Raw genomic sequence first — 13,868 nt, 5'->3', positions numbered from 1 at the left:
CACAGTTACCAACGGTTACTCTATAGAATTTTATTCGCTTCCAAGACACCGTTTCCTAGAAGTACAAAAATATCAATCTCCCGAGAAACATCGCACACTTTTACTGGCCATAGACCATTTGCTGGCGATAGGAGCCATAGAAACGGTTCCTACGATAGAAAAATTTCAAGGCACTTATTCAGTCTTCTTCGTGGTTCCCAAAAAGAACGGGGACGTTCGGGCGTATTGGATCTGAAGTGGGTGAACAAGTCAGTCGTTACAAAAAAGTTTCGGATGGAGACTCTGAAGTCCATTCTACTGGCTATTCAGCGGACAGACTTCATGGCATCCATAGACCTGTCGGAAGCCTACCTTCATATCCCCATCACCAAGGAACATCGCAGGTTTCTCCGTTTTGCCTACGACGGGAGTCATTACCAATACAGGGCCTTGCCTTTTGGTCTAAAGTCATCTCCCAGAGTGTTTACAAAAGTCTTGGTCACTCTGGTGCCGTCCTGAGACTACAGGGGGTGTCCCTTTTTCCATATCTGGACGACATTCTGGTCAAGGCCCCGTCGGCGGAACAGACGAGAAGAGACCTCGAGTTGACCATGAGAACCCTCAGTTCGCACGGGTTCGTTATAAATGTTCAGAAGAGTTGGCTACAACCTTCCCAGGTTCTAACACACCTAGGGGTCCAGATCGACTCCAACAAGGACAGGGTTTTTCTGACTCCAGAAAGACAGTCAAAAATCTTACAGTTGATAGCGGAAGTCAAGCAGCAGAAGCGAGTCAAGCTGATGCTACTAGCAAAGTTGATGGGAATGATGGTATCTTGCCAGGATGTAGTTCAGTGGGCACGGTTCCACACGAGGCCACTCCAGAAATTCCTTTTACCGTTCCAGAAGCAGATAAGTATCAGGAGTCCGATCTCACTGACACTACCAGCCAAGCTGCTAAAAGACCTCGAGTGGTGGCAGGCTCCTGATCTTTTCTCCTTGGGGCAGGAGCTGCGGGAACCCAAGAGAGTAGTGCTGACCACAGATGCCAGCCTTTTTGGCTGGGGAGCTCACAAGAGAGGAGCTGTAGCGCAAGGTCAGTGGAGCATTCAAGAGGCCAAAGAAAGTATAAATCTCCTGGAATTAAGAGCCATACGTCTGGCTTTGCTTCAAATGACAAAAGGGGTGGTCGTGACTCACGTGTTGATACAAACAGACAATATGACGGCAAAGGCCTATGTGAATCGTCAAGGAGGCACCAGGTACTGGAAGCTTCAGGACGAAGCACAGATGTTGTTCAGATGGGCGGAAGTCCATCTTCAATCCATCAAAGCCACTCACGTGGAAGGAAAGGACAATGTAGTAGCGGACTGGCTGAGTCGACAATCACTGGACCAGTCGGAATGGTCAATTCATCGCGAGACCTTTTGAGAAATTTGCCAAAGATTCGGGACGCCGGGAGTGGATCTTTTTGCCTCAGACAGCAATCACAAGGTGTCCCAGTATTTCTCAAGGACAAGAAGCAGAGGAGCGGTGGCTATCGACGCTCTGAACTCAGACTGGCTGAAGACTCTACTATACGCCTTTCCTCCGTTCCAGATCATACAGAGGTTTCTGCAAAGGTTGCAGGAACAAAAAGCGGAAGCGATTGTGGTGGCCCCCTTTTGGCCCAGGAGAGCCTGGTTCCAGGAACTTCAGAGTATGTCAATACTGGAGCCGTGGAGGATTCCTCCAAGAGGGGATCTTCTGTCTCAGGGCATGCTGCATCATCCGCGACCAGAAATGCTGCAGCTCACTGCTTGGAGATTGAGCGGCAGCAGTTGACCCATCTGGGTTACTCTACTCCTGTAATAGACACAATGTTGTCTTCCAGAAAGACTTCCACCAATAGGAGCTATAATATCACTTGGCAGGTTTTTCATGCTTGGTGTGAGAAGAGGGGGGAAGACCCTTTACGGGTTTCGGTCCCCTTTATCTTATCGTTTCTACAAGAAGGGCTTGAAAAAGGTCTCAGCACCAGTACCCTGGGCAGACAGGTAGCAGCTATAGCAGCAGTTAGAGGGTCAAGGAAGGGCAAGTCTATCTCTTCACACCCACATATCAGAAGGTTCCTAAAAGGGGTTGCTTTGGTTAATCCACCACAGGTTCATAGGTTCCCCTCTTGGAATCTGAACACGGTGCTGAAGGCACTCTGTGGCAAGCCCTTTGAGCCCATGGCATCGTGTAGCCTTAAGTTGCTGACCTTCAAGGTGGCGTTCTTAGTGGGCATCACCTCGGCACATAGGGTGTCGGAGCTTCAGGCTCTTTCCATACATAGGGATCTCTGCGTTTTTCATCAGGACAAGGTTGCGCTATGCACTGATCCAGCCTTCATTCCCAAGGTAAACTCACGCTTCCATAGAGCGGAGGACATTGTGCTTCCTTCCTTCTGCCCTAATCCAGCTCATGAGAAAGAGAAGTTGTGGCACTGTTTGGATGTCCGTAGAGCCCTTAGTTTCTACTTGGACAGAACCAAGGGGTTTCGTCAGTCGGACTCTTTGTTTGTCTCCTTCAGGGTTTCCAGTAACGGAAGGAAAGTATCAGTGTCTACCATTAGTAGATGGATTAGGGGATGCATTTATGAGGCTTACAAGGCGAAAGGGTTGGAGCCCCCGAGAGGGGTGACAGCTCATTCCCTTAGAGGGGCAGCCACTTCAGCGGCCTATAGGGCTTTTCCTTCTCTGGAGGTAGTGTGTAAGGCGGCGACATGGAAGTCGGTGCACTCCTTCACTAAACACTACAGGATTGATAAGGCGGCCTCGGCTGAGGCTGCGTTTGGGAGAAAGGTACTCCAACACGTGGTTTCGGGACAAAGCTGAAGTGCCCACCCTGGGACAAGGCTTTTTTACATCCCAAGAGTGAGGACTGGCCCACTCCTGGGACCACTGGAGAATGGAAGATTCTATTCACTTACCGTGAAGTCTTCCTTCTCTGTGGTCTCGGAGTGGTCCAGTCCTACCCACCCAGTTGTGTCAGGGTGTATCAGCTTTGGGCTGGAACTTCGGAGTTGGAGGTCGTTAATGTGTTAGGGATGTTACCAAGTTGGTTAATTGGTCCCTCCGTGAAGCCTCTTAGGAAAGGGCCAAGGATAAGCTCTGGAGGGAGGGTACCGTGTTTAAATTTCCCTAGAGGGGTTTTTTCTCCTGTTTTGTTTGGAGTTATACTTAGGGAGGTGTGATAGCTGGTGGAAGAACTGACTTCTGAGGATCAAGCACCTCCCCTTCGGGTCAAAGTTTGTTAAGCCCTGCAATCGAAGTGGAGGAGCTATGATCCCAAGAGTGAGGACTGGACCACTCCGGGACCACAGAGAAGGAAGACTTCATGGTAAGTGAATAGAATCTTCCGTTCCAGTGTTTTGCACTGAGTGTCACATGTATGACTATCTGCCCAAAGGACAGAAGTCTTGGGTGTGTGCTCGATGCAAGGAGCTCCTGGTACTCAGGGAATGAGTTCGTACCCTTGAGGCCGAGGTGACTGCCCTGGAGAAGCAGAGAAGGTCAGTTAGTTACTTGGGGAAGACTCTCGGGGGCATATTTGATGAGCCCCGCTCTGAACATAGCAGCCCTGTTGCTGCCAGAGAGCGTGAGGGTCGAGAGGGGACAGGGCACCGTGCTGAGGATAAGAGGAATGCGCCCTCAGAAGGGACCTCTTTTTCGGTTGGTGAGCGGGAATCCTTTTGCGCCAAGGAACCATCCCTGGGCAGGGGGAGAGGGGTATTTTTTGGTAGTTGGTGATTCGATCCTTAGGCAAATGGACAGCTGGGTGGCGAAACCGCGTACTGACCGTATGGGGACTTGCCTGCCTGGTGCGAAGGTAGCGGACATTACGCGTGTAGTAGATAGGCTGATAGACAGTGCTGGGGAGGAGCCTATGGTCGTGGTGCATGTTGGCACCAACGATGTGGGGAAATGCAGTCGTGAGGTCCTGGAGGAAAAATTTAGGCTGCTAGGCGGGAGACTTAAGGCCAGGACCTCCAAGGTGGCCTTCTCAAAAGTGCTACCTGTTCCACATGCAGGGCAGTAGAGACAGGCACAAATTAGAAGTCTCAATGTGTGGATGAGACTATGGTGTAGGGAGGAAGGGTTTAAGTTTGTTAGGCACTGGGATGCTTTCTGGAACAAGCGGGAGCTGTACAAAAGAGATGGTCTCCACTTGTCCCCGGATGGAACCAGGCTGCTGGCGCTTAAAATCAAAAAGGTGGCAGAGTAGTTTTTAAACTAAATCTTGGGGGAAAGCCGACAGGAAATGAAATGTCTCTGGTTCGGGAGGACTTGTCTCAAAGAGATGAAGGGTTGGCTGCTATTTTTCTACCGGGTAACGGATCAGAGTTGTCCACGGTGATGGTAACAAACAGCATGGACTGTCTGCCAGAGTCTCGAGGCGGCAGGAGGAGGGTGGTGGGCCTAGCTTGCCTGGGAAATTATAGATGTTTGTATGCAAATGCTAGAAGTGTTCGAAGTAAAATTGGTGAATTGGAATGTTTAGTGTTGGGAGAAAACATAGACATTGTTGGAATTTCAGAAACTTGGTGGAATGAGGAGAATCAGTGGGACACGGTGATTCCTGGATATAAGTTATATCAGAAGGATAGGGAGGGAAGGGTTGGAGGTGGGGTATGTATGTCAGAGAGGATATACGGTCCAGTAAGACTGAGATCAGAGAATTAGATTCCCTTTTAGAAATGCTTTGGGTTGAAATAAAGGGCCCAAAAGGAAATTTAACTATGGGAGTTTGTTATCGCCCATCAAATCAAAAGAAAGGACGACTATAATATGATGGAAGGCTTAAAGATAGCGGCTAAACGTAAAAACTGTGTCGTAATAGGTGATTTTAACTACCCGCAGATTGATTGGGTCAATATATGTTCTGGTCGAGAGAAAGAGATTGAGTTTCTTGATGTTCTCAATGACTGTGCTATGGAGCAGATGGTCTCAGAACCTACTAGAGGTGGGGCGATCCTGGATTTGGTCCTAAGTAATGCCCAAAACTTGGTGAGAGATGTAAAAGTGATTGCGCCACTTGGGAGCAGTGACCATAATGTTATTGATTTCACCATTTGTATAAATAGGGAGTTGCCCCAAAAGACCGCCACAACCACGTTTAACTTTAAAAGGGGTAAATTCACTGAGATGAGGAGGCATGTGAGGAGGAAACTGAAAGGAAAGGTAAATATGGTCAAAACCCTTGGGGAAGCTTGGAGACTATTTAAAACTATAATCCTAGAAGCTCAGATAAAATACATACCACAAGTTAGGAAAGGCACAAACAGGCATAAGAAAAGGCCTGCATGGTTAACAAACAAAGTAATGGAAGCTGTAAAAGGTAAGAAGGACTCCTTTAAGCGGTGGAAAACCAGTCCAAATGAGATTAGTAAAAAGGTACACAGGCTGTGGCAAATCAAATGCAAGACTGTGATCAGGCAGGCAAAAAGGGACTATGAGGAGCATATTGCAAAAAACATAAAGACCAACAATAAAAATTTCTTCAAATATATTAGAAGTAGGAAACCAGCCAGGGAGGCAGGGGGGCCCTTTGATGACCATGGGGTAAAAGGATTACTGAAGGAGGATAGGGAAATGGCTGAGAAGCTGAATGAATTTTTTGCCTCCGTCTTCACTATGGAAGATGAGAACTTTTTGCCCACCCCAGAACCACTAATTTTGGAAGGGGTGTTGAAAGACCTGAGTCAGATTGAGGTGACAAAAGAGGATGTCCTACAACTTATGGGCGAATTAAAAACTAATAAGTCACCAGGTCCGGATGGCATACATCCGAGAGTTCTGAAAGAACTCAAAGTTGAACTTGTGGATCTTCTAACAAAAATCTGTAATCTTTCATTGAAATCTGCCTCCGTTCCTGAGGACTGGAAGGTAGCAAATGTCACCCCCATCTTTAAGAAGGGTTCCAGAGGAGATCCGGGAAATTACAGGCCAGTCAGTCTGACTTCAATACCGGGAAAGTTGGTAGAAAGCATTATCAAGGACAGAATGAGTAGGCACATTGATGAACATGGGTTATTGAGGAAGACTCAGCATGGATTCTGTAAGCGAAGATCTTGCCTCACTAACCTGTTACATTTCTTTGAGGGGGTGAACAAACATGTGGACAAAGGAGACCCGATAGATGTTGTTTACCTTGACTTCCAGAAAGCTTTCGATAAAGTTCCTCATCAAAGGCTCCTTAGAAAGCTTGAGAGTCATGGAGTAAAAGGACAGGTCCTCTTGTGGATCAAAAACTGGCTGAGTAATAGGAAGCAGAGAGTGAGTATAAATGGGCAGTCTTCGCAGTGGAGGACGGTAAGCAGTGGGGTGCCGCAGGGCTCGGTTCTGGGTCCCATGCTCTTTATCTTGTTCATAAATGATTTAGAGTTGGGAGTGAGCAGTGAAGTGGCCAAGTTTGCAGATGACACTAAATTGTTCAGGGTGGTGAGAACCAGAGAGGATTGTGAGGAACTCCAAAGGGATCTGTTGAGGCTGGGTGAGTGGGCGTCAACGTGGCAGATGCGGTTCAATGTGGCCAAGTGCAAAGTAATGCACATTGGGGCCAAGAATCCCAGCTACAAATACAAGTTGATGGGGTGTGAACTGACAGAGACTGACCAAGAGAGAGATCTTGGGGTTGTGGTAGATAACTCACTGAAAATGTCAAGAAAGTGTGCGTTTGCAAATAAAAAGGCCAACGCCATGCTGGGAATTATTAGGAAGGGAATTGAAAACAAATCAGCCAGTATCATAATGCCCCTGTATAAATTGATGGTGCGGTCTCATTTGGAGTACTGTGTGCAGTTTTGGTTGCCGCACCTCAAAAAGGATATTATAGCATTGGAGAAAGTCCAGAAAAGGGCAACTAGAATGATTAAAGGGCTAGAACACTTTCCCTATGAAGAAAGGTTGAAACGCTTGGGACTCTTTAGCTTGGAGAAACGTCGACTGTGGGGTGATATGATAGAGGTTTACAAGATAACGCATGGGATGGAGAAAGTAGAGAAAGAAGTACTTTTCTCCCTTTCTCACAATACAAGAACTCGTGGGCATTCGATGAAATTGCTGAGCAGACAGGTTAAAACGGATAAAAGGAAGTACTTCTTCACCCAAAGGGTGATTAACATGTGGAATTCACTGCCATAGGAGGTGGTGGCAGCTACAAGCATAGCCACCTTCAAGAGGGGTTTAGATAAAAATATGGAGCAGAGGTCTATCAGGGGCTTTTAGCCACAGTGTGTGTGTGTGTGTGTGTGTGTGTATAAATTTTGCCACTGTGTGACACAGAGTGTTGGACTGGATGGGCCATTGGTCTGATCTAACATGGCTTCTCTTATGTTCTTAAAAAAACCTGCTGTGATACAGGCATACTGCATACTATTTGAGGCACAAAGAAAAATGCTGATCAGAAAATGAACAGAACAATGACTTCATTCATGTTTGCAGTGCTTATATTGCTTGGTTCTGTGAAATGTTTATCTTTCTTTTCCCTAAAGAGACATAAATTGCATTATAAGGATTCTGGGATTCTGGTAACCTTTTGTCATTATCAGAGCTAGAAGAAGTTAAGAAGACACTCAGAGGTTCAAAATTCCTGCTCTTTTTAAATCACTGTTACTACGGAATGTCTACAGTTAAATTGGCTTTTTAAAAAGTGGTGGAAGAGAGCTGAATAATTGTTTCATAACAGGGATGTTTGGAATATTAATGTAATATCACTTAAATATGAGCTAGAAATAAGAACATTTTTATTTATGTAGCAGCTATGGCTTGGTAGTTCTGCATGGTTTTGCAAAACATGTTCAACATGGAGACGTTCCCAGTTCAGTTCCTGACTTTGCCACTTATATGGATGAGGTACCTGCTATCAGGAAAATCTTTTTTCTCTCAGAGATTTTGGAGAGCCAGTGTCAATCATAGCCATTTAGTAGACAATGCAAACAATAGCCTGACTTAATACAATACAGCTTCATATCTCTTAGGTTTGCCAGGTCTGTGTTGAAAAATATCTAGTGATTTTGGGGGTGGAGCTGGAAAGGGCAGGGTTTGGGGAGCAGAGGGGCCTTGGCATGGTACAATACCATGGAGTCCACCCGTCAAAGCACCATTTTATCCAAGGGAGCTGATCTCTGCTAGCTGGAGATCAGTCATAAAAGCAGGAGTTCACCAGACCACCTGGAGGCTGGCAACCCTAATATCTCTAAGAGCCATCATTATAGGCACTTAACCTGCAAATGTGGAATAATTACTAAATAAGTATGTGTAAGGAACTTTTAAGGTTCTGTTAAGGCCATACCCCTCTGGGTGCCAGCAGTTTCCCACCAGGAAAGACTGTTGTGTCGTTATGCCAATAAAGGTGTGATATTGATATTGATATCGTTATGCCAATAAAGGTGTGATATTGATATTGACTATAGTGTTGGACTGGGTACCTGTGATTTCTTCCATAACTGTTGCTGGTTTTTCATTGAGAGCATTTCCAATACTTAATAATTATATGTACTGGGGGAACAAATGATGCTTTAACTACTACGAAAATGGTTAATATTGATTTCCTCTTCCCATAAGCATATACTGATATGAATTTACATAACCTGACAGTACACAGAAAAATCTGATGATTGAATTGAAATAGATAGTAATATGAAAAGTGTTTTTTTTTTTATTCCCCTTCTTTCAAGGAGCAGTAGGTGGCATATATTGTTCTCCCACCACTTCTATCTTCACAATACCACCTCAAAGTAGTTTAGGCTGAGATATAGTGATTTCATAATTGTGTTAAAATAATTATTTATTAGAACAAAATTATTTGTGGGATGATAGTAAAATTTTATTTCATTTCTTTCCATTTTAAAGGATCAAATTCTTGGCTTGTACCAGAAACAAAAGGGGCAATTGTGCAAGGTGGATATGGCCATACTAGTGTCTATGATGATACAACAAAATCTATTTATGTTCATGGTGGATACAAAGCATTGCCTGGTAATAAATATGGATTGGTTGATGATCTTTATAAATATGAAGTTAACAGTCGGGCATGGTAAGAAGGTCTTCCTTTCACTTTCTAATAGTTGTATGCCACATGGGCAGCTATTTTGTATTTAATAAAACCTGGAAATGATTATGCAGTTCTTTAAGTGAACAGTGCTATGAAATATTTGCATTCTATTTTATATTAATTTTTCTATAATGTTATAATATTATCTAATAATACCTTTCACTTGCATGTTTTTGTGGCATTTTTGAGTACTTTATTCTGTGTCAATACAGTATGAGATTGGCACAGTGTGCTTGCTTTTAAAGAAGGAGGGTATCATGTTCCTGTGTTCAGACACTAGAAGTTAGTTCTGCTCCATGTGCTATGCAACAGTAGCCAACACCTGTGCTGTTTCTCTACAGCTAGAGAAGTAATGCAACATAGAAGAGGAATACCACACATAGGTGGAGTTACTCAGGGGCCCCTAGAATGTGACTGAGGCAAACATCCAAGTATATAGTAATGAGGTCTTTGTGGTCTTGAGGCATCACACACAGTCTAGGATGCTTAGATTTAAGACAAGCTTCCAAGAGTCAAACTCCCTTCCTCAGACACTAAGGATACTGTATGCTGTATGGACTGTATGGACTTCGAAAGGACTGTATGGACTTCGAAATCTGAAGAGCCTTGCTCAGGAATGTGTGGGTTAAATTAGGTTTAGAAGAAAACCACTTATTCTGAACCTAATTAATTGCATTCTAAAAACAACTTTAAACTGGGAAAGGGATAGGTCTCCTAACTGCTTCAAATATCTTGGAATTGTGATGGACATTGGGTTTCAGGGATGCATACTGTGACACACATATTTTCTTTCTCCTGATAAGAGAGGTAAAACTGCTCTCTGCTATATTTATTGCAGAGACTGAGGGCTAGATAAGCAGCACCTGCTCATCTAGTTGTGGTAGTTGTACTACAGTGCTAGACTGCCAAGGTTCAGGTTTTGGTGCGCAGATGGTATTCACCTGTTCCTGTAGTTCAGCAGTTTCATGAAATTATATTATTGTGATGTGGATGGACTGGTTGCCCATTGATCTATAAAAGAAATAGCCCTATGTGATGTTTCTCATAGAACTGTTACTCCAGAAAGGAGAACAAAAAGCCAATGGAAAGTTTTTTTAAAAATGTTGGATATATATGTTTATGTTTATTGGATTTATATCCCGCCCACCCTGCCAGAGCAGGCTCAGGGCAGCTCACAACACGTAAAAACAGTTCACATTACATTATTAAAACAGTTAAAACATTTTGGTGCTAATATCAGTTGGCATTATTACATTTCAGATGGAATTCAGAAAATAAGGTATCCTTCCCTAGTCCCATATCAATTCCAGGTTAAAGGCCTGCCAGAAGAGTGTCATTTTACAGGCCTTGTGGAACTGGGCAAGGTCCCGCAAGGCCCTAACTTGCCTCTCACAATTCAGTTGTTTCCTGTTTCTGGGAATGGTTTTCTATGCATTTGTTTGTTTGGTATTTTAAATTTTCTTTAAAAATAGATACTATACAGTCATATGTATTTCTTATTTTTAATAGGACAATTTTGAAAGAGAGTGGTTTTGCAAGATATCTTCATTCAGCTGTCATAATCAGTGGAGCTATGCTAATTTTTGGTGGAAACACTCATAATGATACTTCTCTGAGTAATGGTGCAAAGTGTTTTTCTTCTGATTTCCTGGCTTATGATATAGGTAGGTTCTATATGTAGGATTGGTTAATTGTTTGAAACTGAAATATGGCAACCTTAATATATAAAACACAACTAATATGCTTGCAGTGTCCCATTTCAAAAAGGTGTTTTGTTATATGAAGATAAACTTTTAATATGATTACTTGCTTGATAAGCTGTATTTTATCATGATATTGTTCGATAAATACTAAGTTGCAACATTTATTGTACAAACCAATCCATTATTGTAAGATGAAATTATTTTAAAGTTAGACCATTTAGTATCTGAACTCTTTCCATCATGTGCTGCAAAACACTCAAAGAAATATCCACCTTATTTGCACCAGCCTGTTCAATCTGAACCACCTATGTTCAGGGCTTCCAACAGGCAGGGGAGTGTGGGGCAAAATTTTGGCGACACAAGTCAGCTGGAGGGCTACTGAAGCTAGTGCCATACTGTATTCACAAAACACATTTACTTTTTTTCCTAATGAAGTTCTGACTGCAGCTACTTAGGGGTACAGGGAAGGCAGAGCACAGTAAACAGCTCTCAGAGTCTGCTGGTTGTTCCTTTTAGCTAAGTTTTCCATGAGGCTGTGGGAAACCATTTGTGGATCAGATCACATTAAATTCATCAGCCAAGCAGCACTGGAGAAAGGCAAGACCAGCCAGAACACTGTATAGTCAATTCCAGAATGCAGCCTCTTATCAAGGTCTATGGTTTTCCTCTTTCTTTAGTTTCACCCAGGCCTCGGATTCAGCAGGAGCTCACAGGAGTGCAGCTCCTGAACCTTTCTGAGAGTTCCACCTCCTCCTTCCCACCTTGTCCATTGAATAGTAGGTGCAGCTGCATAACAATCCCTGGATGAGCTTCACCACCTATTTTTCTACAAAACAACCCCTGGTTTTACCCAACTCTTGCAGAGCCAGATCATGCAAAGGGACAGCTTGTTAGTGTGTGGTAGCAACTTTTTAAAAAGTTCATTGTCTTCTCCTTAGTTTCTCTGTTTTCCACACTTTTCTCTCCCCTCATTTTGTTCTCTTCTTTCCTGATCTGCTGTTCCATTGTTCCCCACTTCTAATTTCTACCTCCCTCCCCATGTTTTAGTCGTCTCAATTCCTTGGAGTTTTGGAGTTTTCTGGAGTTTTCTGAGAACTCACAAAAGGGTCCTTCTGTATCTCCAGTGTTTATGGAGTTTCAGCTACAAAAGTAATATTACTTTTGTTGTAGTCTGTGGATTTTAGTAGCCTAATGGGGAAAAAAAAACATTTTCTTAACCTGCTGGTTCTCTAAAGGCCTACACCTGAGCATTGGCAGCTTCTCTGGAGTGACAGCATAGAAATTTTCATAGAAAATTTTCCAAATAAACAGTCCAAGTTCTCTGCTCACAACCTGAGTTCGATCGTGGCAGAAGCTGGGTTCAGGTAGATGGCTTAAGGTTGACTCAGCCTTCCATCCTTCCGAGGTCAGTAAAATGAATACCCAGCTTGTGGGGGGTGGGGGGGGGAATGCAGATGACTCGGAAAGGCAATGGCAAACCACCCCGTAAAAAGTCTGCCGTCAAAATGTCGTGATGCGACGTCACCCCAGAGTTGGAAATGACTGGTGCTTGCACAGGAGACTACCTTTACCTTTACCTTTTAAAATGAAAGAACCAGCATAGACCAGAGATTAAGAAGCATTGTGGACTCCTCATCCCAAGTGACTGAGGCAATGCAGCTAAGGCACACCATTATTTTAAAGTTGCAACTTCCCCAGAGCAGCCATGCACAGCATTCTGTTTCACTGTTTGTACTTCTGGCATAAATTATTGATATCTCAAAAAGTTTTGAATATGATTGTTATTTTAATTTACACCGTTCTTCATTAATTTAATATAGGAAGAAGTGTTGAATTGCTTAAAGGCTGTAATTTTTATTTGTAGCACTGAATTAAAATGTGTAGGCCCCATGAGTCACTTCAATTGATTACTTCTAATGGTTATATTTTCTTGTCACATAATATAGGAATTGTAATCAACTATGTGAGTACTGGGACAGTCATAAACATAATTTGAGACACATTGCATAACCAATTTTTCTTTATTTTTTCACCATAAACATGTGTAATGTTTCATATTTCTAAAGTTGTAATGCTACATTATTTCTGCTCCTAGATAATTAAACCATTTAACATATTATCTATAATTTCTACCAATCTCACTTTCCATGCATTATTAATCTGGTACAATACAAATGTGACAAATGTAATTTCTCTCATTTTAAAACTTTCATCAAGATTAATTAACTGCAAATTTATTCTTCTGTGCCATTCCTTTAGCCAGATTAATACCACAGTTCTGCAATATGCATTATATATAGAAAAATACTTAAGAGGGGGAAAGTAAAATTCTTTAGTTATGTTTCTTTTAATATAAATGTTCCTGAAAACCAAATCCATTGGTCTGTATCCTCAGTAAAGTTGGAAACCTTCAACGTAAGCAACTATTTCTCCAGCCAAAGAGCCACTTAGGTTGAAGGAGAGCTAGGAATGGGCACAAACCAAGAAATGAACCATGGTTCGAGCATGAATCAGGCTAGTTCATGATTTGTTTTGAACTGGTTCATTTGGTTGCATCATTCCCAAACAAATAACAAACCGCCCCCCCCCCCCATCTTTTTGCAGTTTGTTCTCCTGACAGCCTGGTGCTAATTCAGTCAATTCCTAGACAATGCTGGGGGTGGACTTGTGGAGAGCCCTAGAAACACCCAAAACAGTTGTCCATAACTTTATTGGCAGCTCTGGGTGCAAACCACAGGGCTCTCATTCTGCTCTATAGGAGCAGATTATATACCAGTATAATACCAGACCCTAACTCAGCTGCTCTCACTTTGCAGCATGAAGAGAGAAAAGTTAGTTCAGTTGTTGTTTGTTATGTGGCTGATTTAGGGGATGCTGAGGGACTCCTTTCCCCTACACACAGTGGGACAATTTTTTAAACACATTTTAACACACACAAATCATAATATAAACTGTTCACATTCTGTCTAATACATACCAATCAATGCTTACCCCATGCTAAGGCAATTGCTCATGTAATAAAATGTTACTCTTCAGCTTGCACGAACAGTTCTCAAACGCAACATGTTCCCGAATGACATACAGGAATATGTATGTCGTTTGGGAACAT

General features: G+C 43.0%; 1 protein-coding gene across 1 annotated transcript in view; it reads left to right on the top strand.

Annotated features, from left to right (window-relative positions):
* Positions 1 to 13,868, top strand: part of ATRNL1 (attractin like 1) — a 1,015,273-nt gene that overhangs the window by 156,378 nt on the left and 845,027 nt on the right. The window contains exons 9-10 of the mRNA XM_060241568.1: positions 8,855 to 9,038; positions 10,566 to 10,720. Of these exons, the coding sequence (XP_060097551.1) occupies positions 8,855 to 9,038; positions 10,566 to 10,720 (339 nt within the window). The remainder of the gene's footprint in view (positions 1 to 8,854; positions 9,039 to 10,565; positions 10,721 to 13,868) is intronic.

Source organism: Heteronotia binoei, chromosome 6 (assembly GCF_032191835.1).
Source record: "Heteronotia binoei isolate CCM8104 ecotype False Entrance Well chromosome 6, APGP_CSIRO_Hbin_v1, whole genome shotgun sequence".
Lineage (NCBI taxonomy): Eukaryota > Metazoa > Chordata > Lepidosauria > Squamata > Gekkonidae > Heteronotia > Heteronotia binoei.
Note: the sequence above shows the minus strand (reverse complement) of the source record. Positions and strands in the feature narration are given on the sequence as shown.